The 19,718-nt window shown below is 38.1% G+C and overlaps 1 protein-coding gene across 1 annotated transcript in view; it reads left to right on the top strand.

The window, feature by feature from the left end:
* DCHS2 (dachsous cadherin-related 2) overlaps positions 1–16,746 on the top strand; it is a 61,672-nt gene extending 44,926 nt beyond the window's left edge. The window contains exons 14-19 of the mRNA XM_066548201.1: positions 2,336–2,547; positions 4,037–4,188; positions 6,996–7,126; positions 8,615–8,901; positions 11,567–11,705; positions 13,105–16,746. Coding sequence (XP_066404298.1) covers positions 2,336–2,547; positions 4,037–4,188; positions 6,996–7,126; positions 8,615–8,901; positions 11,567–11,705; positions 13,105–15,731 — 3,548 coding nt within the window. The 3' untranslated portion in view covers positions 15,732–16,746. The remainder of the gene's footprint in view (positions 1–2,335; positions 2,548–4,036; positions 4,189–6,995; positions 7,127–8,614; positions 8,902–11,566; positions 11,706–13,104) is intronic.
* The last annotated feature ends 2,972 nt before the right edge of the window (positions 16,747–19,718 follow it).

Below are 19,718 nucleotides of genomic sequence, written 5' to 3'. Positions count from 1 at the left end.
GTTCTGCTTTCACCTGCTCTTTTGTCAGGAATTCCAGGTACAGGAGGGTGAGGTTTCCCCATGTACATTTACATTTTCTCCTCTAAGGTGCCTAAGAGAGCACAGCTACCCTGGTTACCTCTCAGCTCCCAAACATCTGCAATATGTTTGCCTTCTCAATAGTTGCAGTCTCTCTTTTTGGGATGGCATATAGACAGTATAAGCAGTTTTCCTCAGAAACGGTGTAAATACTTGTACCCTTAATAAATAGCTTTATCCCTGAGTTTTTGAAGACTTTAGTTCTGATTATCATGATGTCTCCAGGCAACAAATGGCATACCACTAGAATAATTTTTTTAGATGAGGGGTGCCTGAAGTGCATACTTTTGATTTTCAAGTCCTTCTTATTTCACTGAAATAAAACTAGAGAGATTGGCCTTAAAGAACATCTTAGACCCAGACAGGTTTTTTACGGAGGAAGTGAATCTTTTCCAATATCACCTCAAAAAAAAGAAATGGTATTTTCAAATGGTATTTACTCTTTTTTTATCAAGCTAGGCTGAAAAATGGTTACGTGATGCTTTGAAGGGTCTCATAAGCACTGTCTTCACCAACAGGAGTGGAATTTCTATAGCAGTGAATGTCAGAAGCCTTCTTTTGAGACATCTGATCCATTGTGGTTTCTTCTGTTTCCTTTCCTCTGAAGCATCTCTTGTGTTTCTTAGAAAAAATTAATTGAAGTTCAACCTTTAAGGACTTTTGAAGAGCAGTGCTTACATTAGCATAATTTCAACACCAGTAATTCTCTACCCCTTGCTTCTACAGCAGAAGTATTTTGAGCCGTACCAAAATTTTGCCCTGTCTGTAATTCATCTTCTGAACAGCCAAAGGTCTGCTCTACTTGCCTTTTCTAGCACTGATGTTAATTAACCACACTTTGGAGAAGACTCTATACCATTTTCAATTTTTTTATTATGATGTAGAATTGTAGAAAGAGTGGAGATGACTCAAAGGCATGAACTAGTCTGTCCCTCCAATGCAGGAGGGGAATCAATTGCACCAAAATATGACAGAAATTTGTACTGTCCTTAAAAACCATCAGGGACAGTGATTCTGCAAACCCTCTCAAAAGTCTGCAAAAGTCTTGGCAATTGGAAAGTTTTTATTCATATTTATCTGAATGTTTGCTGAAATGTTTTAAACTTATTACTTCTTAATCAATAAGGGTAGACATAAGACAAAGGCAACCCCCCTCTTATTTGCATATTTGAAGATTGTTACCCTGTTTTTTCTTCAAGTGCACTTCTGAAGATGAGCAACTCTGGTTCTTTCACATGTTTCTCCTAGGTGGTGTACCTCAAACGTGATTATTTGTTTCAGTCTTCACTAGAGCCTTTCAGTTTGCTCTCTGTCATCTGGAAATGTATTTCTTCTACCACTGTCTGTTTTCTTATCTCTGTAAACAGAATGTGATATTTTAAAGTGTTGTGCTGAAAATAAAACACCTTCAAAATCTTTATGTTCAAGATGCAGGTCCATAAACAATAGTTAATGTTTGCTTATCCTAGAAAATAAAAAATAAAAAGCACTAGTTTGGGGAGCCACAGTTGATACATTCTTATGATAGCCCAAGTTTGGGATAACAAGATTCATGACATCATTACTGAAAAGTCCATGCAAAACTGCATTTGAATTCTAACTAAAATTAATATACAAATCGAGTATGTTTTATGCTTAGATGTAATGGAGAATTATGAGTATGTTCCTAGAACATTGAAACAATGTCTATAGATTTCCAAGGACATTTCATGTTTAATGTGGAGGTGGCCAGTTGTGCTTGTCATCTCAATAAGTCTCATTCTTTGTTTATTTTTGATGGAGTAACAGCTCAGGGGAAGGAGGCTCACTGCCTCAGAAGGAGTGAGTGTTTTGCCTGTGTGTCAATCAGATATAGAAATTGCTACAGCTGTTGCCTGGTGTGGATTTTGGTGGAGGAGAAGATGTAGCCACTGTCAGATGAAGGACAAGAGTCTCTCCTGACATGGCTGTCTCACTGTTGTGTCCTGAGGAGGAACCATCATGCAGACATTTTGTCTCTATTCTTCTGCTAACAAATTGGCTTAGTTTTTGGAAATTGCCAGTGTAGTGGTGGTTGGTGAAAACTTAGCTATCCAAGATTTATTCAGTACCTAGCATGTTGGGGTGATAGTAGGTAGAAAAAGAATGCAATGGCAAGCTTGCTGGAATTCTGTCATGTGACCATGACCATGTATGTTTGGACATAACTGCATTTATACCTGTTTTTTCCTGAATGAGTATGTCACATCTTGAGATTTTTTTTCTTATAATAAACCAGGCACAATCACAGTAAAAGAGCCAAAGTACCTTGATTATGAAGATAAACGTAAAATACATCTTACAGTTGTGGCTGAAAATAGCTTCAGTTCAGTGTTCTGCGGAGTGACAGTTTTGATTCAAGATGTGAATGACAATATACCTAAATTTGAGCAAAGCTATTACAGAACATCAATATGGGAAGGCCAGAGTCCTAAAACAGATATCATACAGGTAAGTGAAAGTATATCTTCCCAAGCACAGTGCTGTAGTTCAAAAGAAGTTTGGCTGATCTGTTAATCACTACAATCCTGTTAGCTTTGTCTTGGACCATTCTGTCTTAAAAACTGTGAGTAAGGCTCTTGGTGTTGCTACTAGTCTGCTTGGATATCTAAAATATTACATGATTCTTTCTTCTAGACCATATTGCAGATCCGATAATACATGCAGGTCTGTTGAGCTGAAAGAGAATTCTCTATCTTCTGGGCAACTGTGCACCTGGAATTTAAATTCTCTTTTTAAAAAAAATTCTGTTTCTATCTTCAAGCAATTGAAAAATACCATTCAAATCTGGGGTTCTGGTTACAATATAGGCTGGGTCTTGGATTAATGCCTCTACTGAAAGGACTATAGCAATAAAAAGAATACTTTCTACTCATCAGACTAGTAGAGTTGAACCCAAGTGTTCAATTTAAAATCTGCTGCCTAAAGAGCAGCTTGTCTTAATTTAAATGTGCAAACACTTCTTCCTCTGAATGGGTCCATTCTCCCAAAATGTTTCCAGCTGGCTGTGTTAGAGCAAAAGAAGACATCAGTTGGACTAGAAGAACATATAATTTCCTCAGTACGTGTTCTTGCATTGCAAGTCAGGTCACGGTGAGGGTCATGTTAGGTACTAAAGATATTCCCTCTCTAGAGAATAAATAAATGAAAAGCTACAAATGCCTCCAGGGCAAAGTGATTAGAAACTGATGGACATTCTATTTAGAGAAACATATGTCCAGGAATGGAGAAAAATCAAAAGGCAGTCAAGCCAGATGTGTAATCAAAATTTTATGACAGAATACATTCTATTATGTTTCCTTTATTCAATCTGACTGGTTGCCTCTGCTGTGTTTTGGGTCCCAGACTCATTATAATGCTTGTTCAGCAACAAAAAAATACAAAGATGACTCTTCAAAGAGTAAGAGGACTCTTTGAGAAACCTGTTCACTGCTGCTGAATGTTCCTTATTCTGTTGGCAAATCTTTACAGATTGCCTCTGCCCTTTTTACATTTTCTGGTTGGTATTTTTAAGAGGTAATTATTGAACTATCCCATGAAATCTCTGAAAACATATTAGTTTAATTATTTTATCCTTTGTGTGTTTGTATAGCAGCAATACTTTAAAGGCCAGTCCTGTACCACTGAGAAAGTGCATTTTTATGTGCTCAAAAAGGACAGCATTCTAATAGCAACCTAACAGTAAAATGATTGCATTCAGCCCTAATGCTTTATGTAGCTGAATTTCAAATTATTCATTCATGTACAGCCCATGCAGGTCATGAGCAGATTTTGTGACCTTACACAAGGTCAACACTCAAGCTGGGGACAAAGATGATTTATTTAAATACGTGCAGTAGAAAGGAAAGTAATCAGAAATATCTGACTGTAGTATAAGGGTTTTCCTTCTGGAATCATGTTCTACTGTTTTTAATTAAGCCTCAGCTTTGCTCACAAACAGGTATTTGCAACTGACCTTGACAGTGGGCTGAATGGAGAAACTGAATACTCAATTGTATCTGGTAATGAAAATGCGACATTTCTAATTGATTCAGCACGAGGAATTCTAGCAACTAATACAGGCCTAGATTATGAAAATGCTTCATCTTACAGGTTTGTATTTAAGGTTCCCATAAAATGTATTCTTTTTGTCTTGTCTAACTTGAGAATATTAATGTTACATATTTCATAGTTTCCTGTTGGTATCCATTACCCGCAGAACCTGGGTGCAAGCCAGACAGCACTGAGAACAGCTCTAAAGCTGCCCATTTGTACTATAGGTTCTTGTGTAGTTACCACATTTAGAGAAAGAAATATACTATAGTTTAATCAATGACAACACTTATTGATATAAGTGTGGTTATTCACTATAGGAACAGTGACAGTTCCTGGATTTTAGTTTATTAATAACTGTACAGCCATTCCCTCTCTGGAAATGTACTTTATAAAGACACAGTGAAAACACTTAAATCAAATCCAAGAAACAGGGATATGTTCTCATTTTTATTTGGTAAAGAGTTCAAAGTTTGTACTCAATAATGTGATAAAGACTCTTTTTAAACTGTTTCTATCTATAACCTGTCTTGCACTAAGTATTAATTTTTTCCAGTTTTTCTGAAACTCTGAATAAATATGGACAAGTGGACATGACAATTTTCCTTTATGGGTCATGCCATCGTTGGAATTAGAAAGCAAATAAATAATGCCTTGAAGAGAAAATATTACTATGAAGATTCATTAATGGACCCATTTTAAGTATTGCAGTCTCCACAAAAAGTAGTATTTCTGTGTATATGTCAATAGAAATTACTTTTTTTTCCATCTGGTATCAGTTAAAATATTTGTACATTTTCCTGTCCTGTGGGACCTCAAAGTTTTAAACTTCCAATAAGAATTCTTATGAATGAGAATAACTTGTAGAAAACCACATCCAAGAATATTGATAGAGTATGTGGGTTTTTTTTTAGTATCAGGCTGATTTGATAATAATATCCCCAAAATACTTTGTTTTAACTTAATACACAGGACACTTAATTAGGAGGATTTTTTTCAGTTTTTCACTGAATCAAATACATCAATTCTGATTTTCAAAAACTTAAAAAATACATTTTATTTGTAATGAATACTTTAAAAGAACACCTAGAATAAGTCCTTCAAAGGAAGGATGTTTACTGATGGTGAAATGTTCAACATGGGAGCATAATAATCCTCATATCTCATTTTAAATGCGAGCCTGATTTATTTCCATATCTATGTTAAAATTCTAGACTTTCAGTTTGTCAGTTTGTTCAGGGAATCTGTGGCTTCATATTCCTTCTCTCTAAAACAAATTATTAATCTGGACATTGTTAGGTGAAAAGTGAATAGCAAAAGAAGCTTTCACAAGTATTTCCTGTTTGATGTCAAAATGTTACTGTTGTTTTTTTCCAATTTGCAAGGAGTTGTTTATATATCTGAATTGAACATTTTCATCCCCAGAAGTTCTAAGTCCCTTACAACAGGGTTTATAATGAAAGTGTTGACAGAACCTTAATTTTAATGCCTTGGCTAAAATGTTTTTATGAGAGGCTTTTTTTCCTGAAACCTTAGAAAGTGATTATTTTTACTAAAATATTTCCATATGTATACCTTCCCAATTTTCATTCTAGAAAAAATACACTTTCTATATGGAATTATGCATGGTCACTGATTGAATACTAGCCTGCAATTTAAGTTATCTTCTATTTGATCAGAAACCACAAGGATACCCAGAGTAGTGGTGGTGTGGTCAAGGAATAGAAATGCTCTAAGCCACAGCTTGAGTTACAGCCTTGGCATTCCATATTGTCAAGTGAACATTTAGGAAGTAAAATATCTATTTGACACTTTTTAACTCTTACTTAGAAGAAAGATGGAGAAAGAAGATCTTTGGGGAGGCAAAAAAAAGTGTGGTGCAACATGAAAACAGTTGTTAGTACATATAACACTTAATTGAGATGCTCAACTTTGACCTGTATATCCTTTAGCCTAACTCACTGTTTTCTTTTTTTCCTTTTTCTTTGTAAGATCACCTGTTGAGTTAGATTTAATTTTGAATTTGTTTCTGGAATCTCCTCCACTGGGAAGTGCTAAAGTCTTCCAAATAATCTCAGTTTACATTTGCTTTTTATTGTTCAGAAGCTGCTTCCCATAAAGAGTAAACATTTTATACATGTTTATCATGTTGCTGCTCACCATTTTCTTTGCTTCATTTTTTGTGGAAAGGTTGTTTACAGAATTTACAACCCATCCTTATGCAGATGTGAAATGGAAGTTTAAAGTCAAAACTCTTCTATCTGACAGCATGATTCTGATCTCACTAAAATCAGTGGGAACTTTGCCATTGTCAAATGGTGCACATATTCAGGGTTTTCACTTTATCACTTGCCTTTATAATGTAACTGAAGGGCTACTCTGTGTCTGCAGGAATTCTGGCTGAATACCATTTTGGATGTTTTTGTATTTTCCAATTTCCACATCCCTTTTGTCCCTTTATAAACAATGAAGAGAGTCAAGTTTTTGCAAATGATAATTTAGTACTAAGGTTTTAATTCCTGCTCTGAATTACCAATGGAAGAACTGTGTCTTATTTGAAAGAGTTGTTCAACCACTTACATTTGGTATGAAACTGGATTAAATGAGTACAGACACACACTTCCTTTTCTTTGTATGATTTTGCTATTCTTTTGCCATGTAGAATCTCCTGGACATTTTTCCTGCAAAACCAAAACGTAAAATGATGCACATTCAACCTTACAGAAAGAAAGATGGAATTTAGGAGTTGCAATGAGGAACAGAAATGGCTATTTTTTTGGGTTTAAAACTTCCCCTGCTTATAATATTGGTGCATAATTCAGTGATTTCTGATCAAAAATGACAATTAGTACCTCCTTTAATTGTAGGTTGGTTGTACAAGCTGCTGATAAAGGAAACCCCAGACTGTCTGCTACAACTATTGTGAGGATACAAGTGTTAGATGTTAATGACAACGCTCCAGTTGTCCAACCACTAGGTGAAGCGGAGGTCCCAGAAAGTAAGTGTTAAAGTACAGCTACGTTTCCTTCCTAATTCCTAAGGCTAGGAATTCTCAGATAATTATTTAGTGCTTTTGGTGATTTGTGTAACCAAACAACTGCAGTAAAGATTATAATGGGTAGTATTAAAGCTGAAATATCAAAGCAAATTTTGATCTGCTTTTATTCTCAGCGTCATTATTTTTAATCTTAATTGTGGATAGTTTGGAATAAAACCATAGGCTATTTAAAAGGAGGGAAAATCTGCAGAAATGCAACATTAATCTGTTCATTTTCAGTATTGTACTCTTCATATGTCTTTTGATTTCTGCTCTTCTCCAATAAAAAAGTTTGGTTTTAAAACCAGCATTGCTAGAAATGAGACATTTTGAACTTCACTGTGATGAAAGAAATACTTCCTATAAGTTTGAATGTAGTGTTACACAAGCTCTATAGCTAAGTGCAGTTGATGATCATTAAGAGAAGGATTCAGGACCTCCTGAGTTCTCAACCCAGCATGCATCCTGTGTGTTGTGTGACATAAGCTCAACATCTGCACAGCTTGAGTCCTGGGCCTGTAATTTTCAAATACAGGCATCTTACATGTGAATGCATTAAGATACACAGCAGAAAAATTATAAACACCAGTACTCCTCTTAACAAAAGATAACAAGTTTGTCTTTTCTGATATATTTTAGTCTTTCCTAAGTTTACCTGCCACTGGTTATGACAAGTACAGAATCCATAGATGCACAGCAGCTATAAACTACAGGTTACTTAATTACTATTTTGTATTCCATTTAAGAACTCGCTTTACAACATGGCACAGTATTTTTGAGGCCTCATGCCCAAGGCATGTAAATGAGAAATGATTTCACTTCTGTTAGTTCCAGGCTTTGTCAAATGATCACTAATAGGTTCAATTTGCAATCTCTGGTACTGTCAAATTGGCCCATGACAAAAGCTGTCTGTATCCAGTTTCTCAGTCTTGTAGGATTATACCTTGATCTCTTCATATTTTTGTGCCATGTAGGTCTGTCTGAAGGCCTTGTTTCTCTCTAGTGGCCTTCTCTTCATTTGGAAAAGCTCCAGAATTGCATTTGCTGGTTCTACACAGATCAGCATCTCTAATACCTCAGTTAAATATTCTTGTGGCATTGTTCAGTAAATACATTCTGAATTACATTCAGTCACATAAATGCTTGTGGAAAACCATGTAAGTTCCTGCTGCTGGTGAAGAAACTGTTATGACTACACTGGATCTGGGAAAGTCTTAAGAAAATCCAAATTAAAATTGGGCTACAGAACATACCTTTGAAGAAATATTCCACTGTTTCCATAGCTTTTCTGGATATTGTGATCATTGTAATACACAAAGTTTGAATACACCAAAAGCTATACAGAAAGATTCAATGCATCCAAGATCCAATATTACAAAATAGGCAAAATCTTCAGAAATTGTAACATTATCTTTTAACTCTGACTTATTCTCAAAATTATTGTTTCAGATGCCCTGCCTGGTTTTATAGTGACTCAAGTGTCAGCAAGTGATGCAGACTCCAGGCCAGCACTTCAGTTTGGTTTTATTTATGATAAGAGTCCTGAAATGAAATTTGCCATCGATCAGCATACTGGTGTCATCATAGTGGTGGAACCATTAGATTTTGAAGAAACTGCTGTGTATACGCTGCATATCATAGTTTCAGATTCTGTGCATCAAACAGAAGCAGAACTGACCATCCTTGTTTTGGACATCAATGATAACCCTCCAGTGTTTACTCAAGATTTTTATCAGGTGGGAACATGGCAAATGAACCATCAGCATGTGGTATCTTTCCATATAGGATGATAAATAGTAGGAGTGCTTGTTCATATTTGTCTTTGAATGCATGTGAGCACTGAGAGTAAAGGTCTCTGCAAACTATTACTGAGCAAAAACAGAGCAGAGCTCTTTTAGGGACCTCCAGCCCCTTCCTAAGAATTCTGCTAAAAGGACTGAGGAAACTGCTCACTTTCAATGTTTGTGGTTTCTGTCTTCAGAAGGCAATTGGTGTGAATGTGAGCTCATCAACCATGCATTCATAGTTACTGGATACAATCCAATCCAGTTTGGGGAGCAGGGTCCAGTGTTCAGAACTTCTTTCTTCTGAGAGAATGCTAAACAATTTGGTACCTTTATACTGGCCCACTTACTATGGCATGAATTTCTTCATTTTCAGTTACACAGCTCCACAGGTGTAGTGATTGCCTTTATGGTAGATGATGCCTGTAAAGTTTGCAATGTGTAATGCTGCCTTATGGCTATGGCACTCACCTAGGGAGTGAAGGATATGAGTTTTGACCTCCCCAACATCCCTTGAGACTGAGGAGGGTACAGAGCTCTGCTTTTGGACTCCTGGACAAGCATTTGAACTGGTACTGTTGTAGAAGTGAGGTTGTCCAACAGTGAAAGCAAATCTTTTTGTGACTATGGACAACTGTGGGCCATAAAGAAAAGTGGAGATTAAAGAAAGTGGAGCATATATAAAATAGAATCATTGAGTTGTAGAATAGTTTGGGATGCATGGCATCTACAAACATTATCTAGTCCAAGTGCCTGACTGCTTCAGGGCTGACCAAAAGCTAAAGCATGTTGTTAAGGGCATTGGCCAAAAGCCTCTTAAACAAGGCATTGACCACCTCTTGAGGAAACCTGTTCCTGTGCTTGACCACCCTCTATTTAAAGAAATGTTTCAGCCTCAGGAAGAGGAGGCTCAGTTTTACCAATCTGTTTAAATACTAGCGGGGGCAAGTAAAGATGGGCAAACCAAAGTCTTCTCTGTTGAAGGACAGGAGGCAGTGGGCACAAATGGACACACAAGAAGTTCTGTTTAAACATCGGGAAACTTTTTTCTTTTTTTTCCTTCAAACTCTAACAGTGACTATGCATTGGCACAGGTTGTCCACAGAGGTTGGGGCATCTCTCTCTCTGGAGATATTCAAAACTCAGCAGTATGTAGTCGTGGGCACCCTGTTTTAGGTGACCCTACTCTGACCAAGGATTGCACCTTGCAGGTACCCAACAACCCCAGCCATTCTGGAACTGAGCTGTTTGACTTGGTGCTTTTTGTGTGTGGTAGATGTCCTCAGAGCCAAAAATATGAGGCACCACAGAAGACTTGGTTTTAATAATGCTCCATTTGTAAGTCTCAGACAGTTTGAGTAAAGAAATAAGTCTAAACATTTGGTCTAGTATAGAATTTTCTACCTCTGAGCATTTGCAGGCACAGTAGTTTAGTCACTTCGATACCTCTGTGACAAATTGTAGACACCTGTGAAACTTTTGGGTGCCTGAGTGGGCAGAATTTGTGTAAATTTTCCACTAAAAATCATAAATCCACATTCTGGAAAAAATGCATTATTAATACTCAAGTGATTTTTAGACCTTTATTTTCCTCAATCCTCATATGTGTCTGATTTTGGAGAGTAGTTTAGGCAAGCAATTGCTTGTGCAAGTGCCAGAACTTTTTTTTTTTTGTAGATTGGAGCAGACATTGTAGGGAGCATTATTAATTGATTCAAAACAGTGTAGCTTTATTTACTATTTTAATGTAAACTGCTGAGCTTCTCTCTCCACAGTCCTGATATTTTGATGTGTTGCTTGGCAAGTAAGGTACACTGCTTCTTTTTTGGTTGATGATATGTGTAATTCCCTATTCATCATCCTGTATTTTTACCCTTTTATTATTCCTTCAAATGTTTTCATATTTATGTTCCTCATATATAGCTTAATATATGTATGTGGTTATTATATACATATAATCTCTCTGTTTAAATTACTTAAACTAACACTTCAAGTTATGACAGAGGTAGCTGCTATAGCATACTGTTCATTTGAAATTTGATTTATAAGGTGGAAGGAAACTTTGGTCACAAAAGTGCTGTATGAAACTTAAAACAATGAACATTCTTAAAAAGGGAATGGATTTTCTTGGTTTCCTAGAAGAAAAAAAAGGAAGCATTTTGAAAAGTCAAATTCTAGGAATAATCCAGTGGTGATTAACTGGACTAGTGCTGGAGTTTTTGGGGTGCACATATTGGCTTTTTTAGCATTCAGTCATATACTGCAGACTGTATTCCATGTATGGAAATGAGGGGGGTTTTGAAAGCAAAGGGAAAAGCTTTTAGTTGCAGTCCATAAGTGTACTCTTGAAAAAAGTGATTAATCTATTTTCTGAACTTGCTGTCATAATGAACAGATGGATTTTACTACTGTTAAAGCTTACTATGAATTTTGGCCATATTGAAGGCATAGTTTTCAATATCTCAAGTCTTTCTGGTTTTGTCCCAGAAGAAAATGGGTAGGTAAAACTTCTTCCAAAGCTGGGAATTGTGTGGGTTTTACTGATAAGAACAAATAAAGGCAATTTTTTTTACATCTAAAATGTTTTTTTAAGCTCTATTTTTGGTTTATATGTCAGGTGAACTTGCCAGAGCTCATTTCTATGGATGCCACTGTTCTGACACTCTCTGCCATAGACAGGGATTCTGAACATAATGGAATGATTTCCTACAAAATCCTCTCTTCCTGTGAGGGATTTTCCATTGATCACAAGAATGGTGAGTCTGCATGGTTTATTATTTCAGCTTTTTAAGTATAAATCAAAGAGTCCTATTGCTTTCTCACCTGTTGCCAGTGATTACTTGAGTTCTGGAAATTTGTGGAGGCCAAAGTCCACTGTGTTTAATGTTAAATCTGCCATTATCAGTGGGGAACTATCGCATCAAAGACTGGAGTTCTCAGTTTGTACCTAGACCATGCATATTTTTTCTGGTCTAAGTGCAGTATGTGTATTTGATACTGCATTATTGAGGGGAGGTCTTGCCTTCACAGCATCGCTATGAGTTCTTAGCATCATTGAATACTTTGGACATGATCTTTAATGGTCATCTAGTTCAACCCCCCTGCAATGAGCAGAGACCTCTTCAGATAGGTCAGGTTGCTCAGTGTCCTGTCCAACCTGACCTTGATTGTTTCTGGGGATGAGGCATCTGCCATCTTTCTGGGCAATGTGTTCCAGTGTTTCATCACCCTCATTGAAAATAATTGTTCCTCATATCTGATGTGAATTTACCCTCTTTTGGTTGAAAACCATTATCTCTTGTCCTATCATAAAAGGCCTTACTGAAATGTCTGTTCTCATCCTTATAAACCCTCTTTAGGGCCAAAATAAGGTCTCCCTGGAGCCTTCTCTGGGCTGAGCTATCTCAGCCTTTTCTCAGGAGAGGAGCTCCAGTCCTCTGATCATTTTTATGGCTCTCCTCTGGACTTGCTCCAACAGGTCCATGTGTTTTCTTTGCTGAGAACTCCAGAGCTGGATGCAGCACTCCAGTTGGACCCTATTAAGAGCAGAGGGATTGAATCATGTCCTCCTCCCTGCTGCCCATGCTGCTTTTGGTGCAGCCCAGGATACAATTGGCTTTCTGGGCTGTAAGTGCACATTGATGGGTCATGTCCAGTTTTCCATCTACTGATACCTTCAAGTCCTTGTCCACATGGCCACTCTCAATCCTTTCCTCCCCCACGCCCTGTCAATATCAAAAGTTGCCCTGATTCATGTGCAGGACCTTGCACTCATCTTTGTTAAACTTCATGAGGTTCATGAACCCTCTTCCACAGCTTGTCCAGGTCCACCTGGATGGCATCCCATCTCTCAGGCATGTCAGCTGCAGCACTCAGCTTGGTGTCATCTGCAAACTTGCTGAGGGCGCACACTATCTCACTGTCTGTGTCACTGGTATTAAACAGTACTGGTCCCAGACCCCTGGGGTATGCCACTTGTCACTGGTGTTCATCCAGAAATTGACCCACTACTCTCCAGATGCAAGAGAGTAATTTTGTTGTGTATAGCCATTACAGCTGGGTCATTTTTAAATATGACTGTTTAGAATCAGCTTTTGGAATCACATTTATTTGCCTGTGCAGTGTGGGCTTTTGTTAATTCTGTTTTGTTTTCAGGTTCACTGTTTTTCACGGAACCAGTTATGCAGCTGAAAAATATTTCCATTATTCATCTCCTGATAGAGGCCACAGATGGTGGCAGTCTCCCTCTGAGTGCAGTTACCTCCATAGAGGTGCACATAGAAGATGTCAATAACTGTGCCCCTCGCTTCACAAAGGCTCTGTACAATCTCAGTGTGAGTGAGGATGCCTCAGTTGGAGAAAACATCCTCCTGTTCTCAGCCATCGACTGCGACTGGACGCGTGACAACATGTTTGTTGAATACTCCATTATTGGTGGCAATGCTGAGAATTTATTCTCTGTAGAAACAAGTGTCATAGGGTCAGAAACATCCTACAAACTTGTTGGCAGTCTTGTTTTGAGTAGTGCTCTTGACAGGGAAACAGCTGCTTCTCACCAGTTGGTTCTCCTTGCCTCTGATCGTGGAACACCCTCTTTGAATTCAACTGCTACAGTGCTAATCACTGTGCTGGATGTTAATGATAACCCTCCAGTATTTAGCAACTCAGAGTATCATGTTCATGTCAAAGAAAGCATCCCCATAGGCAGTCACATCACTGAAGTTTCAGCAAAAGACTGTGATGCAGGCACTAATGCAGAGATCACTTATGCTATCATCTCTGGAAATGACAGAGGGCATTTTTGCTTGGATGGTAGAACAGGATCTGTAAATTTGACAAAAACGCTGGATTATGAGGATACCATGAAATTCACTTTGGTTATCCAAGCCACAGATGGAGGAACTGATGTAAAAAATATGGCTTTTGCTGTTATTCTTGTTAGTGTCCTAGATGACAATGATTATGCCCCGCTTTTTTTGTTTCCCAGTCTGAGCTGCACTGTCAGTGAAAATCTGCCTACCTTTACTTTTGTGTGTGCTGTTTGTGCATTGGATTTTGATAAAGGCTCCTATGGGTCCCTTACCTACTCCATACAGTCTTCATGTTTGACTCATCGTCAAGCTGCTAGAGACCATGACATGTTCTTCATTGATCCTTTAACAGGAGATATTCATACAAAGCAAATGTTTGACTATGAAAGTCAAAATAGGTACTGTCTCATAATCCAAGCAAAAGACAAAGGTGATTCACTGACTACCACTACAGTTCAGGTAGATATTGAGGGGAGAGATGAATTTGATCCAGTGTTTACACAAGAACATTATTTCTTTAATCTTCCTGAGAAGAATGAAGCAGGCCAGTTGATTGGTAGAGTGACAGCATCAGACAGTGATGGTGGACTGGACGGAGTTGTTCATTACTCCCTTCTAAAACCTTCTCCATTCTTTTCTGTGAATCAAACCAGTGGCAATATTTATTTGACTCAGACTGTTCACAGAAGGAAAAATGGCATCAAAAGGAATGATGATACTCTGAAATTGTTGGTAAGAGCTCATAGCCCTAAAATTGTGTCAAGGTTCACAGCATGCACTGTTTTTGTGAATGTTTCCAGTTCTCCTGAGAGTGATCCCACAGTGTCAGCACACAGCCTGACCGTAAGTGTTTCCATCTCACTGATGGTGTTTCTGCTGCTTGCCATCAGTCTGATCACACTTACTATGAGACTTAAGCAGAAAGATCTGATGAATGTTTGTGTGAAAAGAAACCCAGTATCCTCCTCAGCTGCTGATGTGAATTCAATAAGAGAAGATGAGGACTGCCAGAAAATCCAAAGTACAGAGAGCAGTATGCTTCCCATGGGTGCTATAGCAAAATGGCTGAGCCTAGCAGGACTTGGAGAGGGGAAGGATGATGATGTCTCCTGCAGGCATTCAGACTCCAGTGGCCATGGTTCTGCTGAAGGGGAGACTGCAGAGGACGAGGAAATCAAACGGATCTATGAGTGTCCTTGCAGAAAAAGCATTGGCTCAGCACTGAGCAAGCACGGCTCGCAGGTGCCAGATTCGGGGATCCCAAGACAGTCTGATCAGTTCTCCTATCATTCTGGAGAAACAGATGTCACAGCTACCATGCAAAGCATGGAGAATGTGCAGACCATTAAAGGAGAAAGCAGAGAAGAAGCCTGTGACACAGCCTATGCACACAAAATCTTGTCTCAAACACTTACAGAAATTGGAATAAAAGAGGAAGGCATGATGACAGACCACACAAGAGACTATGTTCTGATGCCAGATGGGAAAGACTCTGGGTATGATTTGCTTGCAACTGTTGGCATCTCAGATGAGGATCTCAGAGGTGGTTATGACTGGGATTATGGGCTTAGCTGTGAACCCAGATTTCAACCTCTTGCCTCAGTGTTTAATGATATTGCAGAACTGAAAGATGAAAATGTTCACATTCACAGCTTCTTTCAGGAGAAGAAATCTCTTGATTTCCCTCCTCCCTTGATAACATCAGTAGCACAGCCTGGCATAAGGACAGTGCCGCCAAGAATGCCAAATATAACATCAGGGCAAGCTTTTAATAAATGCCCTTATTCTCCCATTATCCATTATCATGGATACCCTCCACCAACCATGACCCCCAGATTTTCTCCTACTCTCTCTTTACTTACCATGCAGACACCTTCTGCTTCTCCAGTAGTGTCTGATGGGAAAATGATAGGAACGTGTCTTATTGATCCGAGCTACGATCTTGCAACAGAAGAAAAAATTCAGGTCTAGGTTATTAACTGAAAGTATTTTATGGTAAAAAATATGGCTTAAAATGTATTTTGTTACTCTTTAACAGCAAAATATGCCCGTCAGAGCTGCATCACCAGTATTCTTTCTGTTTTCATAAGCCTAAAAAGTTAAAATATATAGTCAGAAATTTGGTAACTATACTTCTTGTTCTTCCCAGAATACACTGGGAGAACATGAGGCTTCTCTTTCGGTTCCCAACTGTGGTTTCTATGTAAAACACACAGCCAAGTGCCTGATAACCAATTTGCCCAATTCTACCATTTTTCTTATAAAATACATTAATAACAAACAAATGGAAGTAATTATTTATTGTGGAAAGCATTTGTTAGCATACTGGTGGGTTCTGACTGATTCTGTGGTGGTGTTAGAGGAGAATACTGGAGGGATGTGTAAGTACAGCGGGTGTGGGGGTATACAAAGGATAAAACTTGGGTTCCTACTGAGCTCTTTCTCTAGTGTTTACCCAGGTTTCCTACATCTCAGCCTCTGGGTCCCAGCAATCTGTTTGGCCTGGTGTGGCAATGGCTCCTCAGTGGGCTTTCTTAGCTATCTTTGTGGTGTGGAACCCAGGTTCTGTGCACCTTTCTTTTATCTCCTGGTTTAAAGCCAGCAAGTCACCATAATCTGAATAATGGATGACCTTTGGAAAACAGAATAATCAGCAATAAGATAAAAGCAACCATCTCCTCTATTACTAGATCTCAAGTAGATATGTATTGTGTTTTTGTTGCATTACAGAGGGTGCCCTGGGGCGGGGCTCAGGCAGCTGTAAGAACAGACAGTGTTACCGTTTTGAAGGTTGAGTATGCCTCCACCCTGGTCTTTGGTTCTGTGCTGGACCAAAGATCTCTGCAAGACCAGATAATCTGGCCTTGTTTGTTGTATGTATCATACACATGGCATTTTGTGTACGTATGTATATCCAGACACATACACATGCTGTATATGCTTGTATCTTGATCAATAAAATGCACAGACAATACATCTAGAATAACTCTGGTTTTTCTTCAATGTATGTTCCAAAGTCCTTTGCATCATATGTATTAAAACTGGGCTATAAGGAAGTGTCTAATTGATACCTAGGAGTCTGCTACTACAAGTTGGATGTATAGAGAGTTATATATTGTACAGGTCATAACAGGTGTGGAGGGAAAGCATGCAGTGTGGTTAGGCTGAGTGATTTTGTGGGATCAGTAGCATTTGTGCAGTGGCTGCTTTTCCTCAAGCATGCATGTCAACAATTGCAGCCTGTGGGCTCATAACCAGTCTTTGAATGAGATCCTGTTTCTGAGGCTACACTGACACTGTACATCTTGTACATGCAACAGGATCCATGATGCTATGTGTCTTTTAAAGCTGGCATTTCTTCTTTGTACTGCCATGGAGCTGGAAATGAGACTTAGCTTGGGAATTAATTGGGATAGACAAATTTTACTAAGAAAGAAGATGGGATAGTAAGATTTGTAGTCAGACAAAAAACTGTGCCAGGGAGAAGAAAGAAAAAAAGAGGAATTCATTCCCAGTTCATATCTAAACACAGAGATTCAGCTAAAGGACATAATTTCAGAATGAATGTTATTCTCTGCTGTCAACACTCTGCCTGTTGGCATTATGTTGTATACAGCCTGATTGGCTTTAACTTATATGTGTGAAGTTGTAAATTAATTTCTAATACACTGAAAGGTGTTCTTTGGGTGTTGACTTCTGTGCAGTTATAGTATCAGAAGGCACACAGAGCTACCTTTTCTGTGAAGTCAACAACTTTGCTAATTTGATTTTAGTTTCAGATGGTCATGGAAAAGTGGCAGCTATTGCTCTGGTGAGCAATGAGCACATGCCATCCTTAGAGAGGGGTCACCTTTTCAGCATGGGATCAGTGGAAGAATGAATGCTTTATACAGCAAAATCGTTTCATCCTTCACATTGATGGATATGAAGCAGGTAACAAGGCCTTCATTTCATGTATACAGTCTAGGCTAATGGATGAGTAGCTTTTTCTTTGCTAATATGGCTCTTACAAATGTTCTAATGCTAGTAGCATTAGAAATCATTAGAAAGCATCACTAACCATATTTAGGACGATATTTGGACCTCACCTTGCTAATGGCCCTCCCCCTAGAGTTCTTGAAAAACAAGAAATTTTTTTCTGTTTGTGCATTTTTAGCTCCTTCAAATTCAGCTTGGTTTTGATGCCTTTCTAAGAATATTAGATATGATTTACATCCTATTTATCAAGCACATGATATAACCAATGGATACTTTGTGCTCCATTTAGGTGTTACAGCAATCTTTTCCTTCTTTCTTAAGTATTTATTGATTTTCTTTTTTATCAAATGGGAAACGCTTAGCTGATATATTGTTGTGTCATATAAAGTCAAGCTCAAAAACTTGAACATTGAAACAAGTGCCTGCAATAAATCATGCAGTTCTTTTAACCTTACTGTTTTTTTCCCTAAATAAACAGTATAACTTCTATAATCTACCATGACTTTAATATTAGCTTGCCTTGAAGAGGCTGTGTTACTTTGGAATTCTGCACACCAGTTTTAGCACTTTGGAGAAGGTACAGAACTTGTTAGTGGAAAATCATATTAAGTATAAGCTATAAAATAAAAGACAGTTGTCTCTTCTGGAATTTTGGCTGCCTGCCTTCTGGATTTGCTTGTTGGCAGCCTTGAAAACACTGGTGTAAATCACTACCAAATGGATATAAAAATTCCATCTACCGGTAGTAATTGTTATATTGACATTCAAGCAGATTTCTGTGCAAAGGGAAAAAACCTTCAGAATTTGTGGGGAACCCATTATTTACTGATTATAACATTGTATGCCTATTTTCTAAAATGATACTAAAAACACCAGTTACCTACCAAGTCCATATTTATTTTGTACTTTATCTTCAGGTGACAACAAATATTATTCACAAAGCAGTTTTAGGTAAAAATATTTGTGATAAAAATGAACCATTGTTGCTGAGTCTATTGCACTGATAATTCCTAGTATCATTTACATTTGGTAGCCATCCATCCTCTGTGCTGCATGTCACTTGTTTTCTATAACTGACATGTTGCTGAAAACTATATTTAACTGTTCTCTTTGGGACATCTATAAACTGGAAACATGCTGCCCTGACCAAAAAAAAAAAAGTTACTAGAACATCAGCTAGTACCAGACTGACAATTGTGCCCAATAATATAGCTTTATACTTCTCCAGCACTAAGACCAGTTGGCAATCCAGTTGGCCACCACAGGCATGTGTGAGGCCATTGGGATATTGCTGCCTGAAAACCAGCCCTCTGGGGGTGAAGAACACAGAGGAATTGAATCCTTGCAGGAAGGGAATTGCACTGGTTGGCTGCAAATGGAAGGGGGTGTTCCCTAAAACCTTGTAAAAACACTAATTGGAATAGGAGGCAGTTGTGACTTAGTAATTGAATATACTGTGGTGGGAGGTTTATATTTAGGATTTGGCTTGCTTTGGAGCTGAAATCGCTTTGGAGCTTCTTGCTCTTAATGTCTGTCACAACAGAACCGACTCACCATGGCAATATGTGGCTCAGTTGCCTGTAGATGATCTGGTTGCAATAAATAGAGTGTTGCAGAATCAAATTGAGTATAGTTTTGGGTGCCTCATAGTTGCTAGTTCTGTTAGCTGTTTGCTAGCACGTATGGAAAGCCTAATGTATATTCAGTCTGTGCATGGATTTGTATGTTTAGAACTCATTCAAAAAGCTGCAGTCTGACACCAAAATCCTCTTGGTGGCTTTGAAAATTCCTCCATAAATACATACAACATTTAAAAAACACTGGAAAAAATGTGGATGCCTAAGCAAAAGAAAAGGGGCCTTATAGAAGGGAAAAAATGAAGATCTAAAACTTTCTGGTTAAGACTTGCACTTTACATTGCTGCTTGGGCTATTCCTCATAAAACATCAGATGCTTTTCTTCTGTAATGTGTAAAAAGTA

The sequence above is a fragment of the Molothrus aeneus genome, chromosome 4 (genome assembly GCF_037042795.1).
Source record: "Molothrus aeneus isolate 106 chromosome 4, BPBGC_Maene_1.0, whole genome shotgun sequence".
NCBI lineage: Eukaryota > Metazoa > Chordata > Aves > Passeriformes > Icteridae > Molothrus > Molothrus aeneus.
The sequence above is the reverse complement of the archived record's forward strand: the minus strand, read 5'-3'. Positions and strand labels throughout refer to the sequence as shown.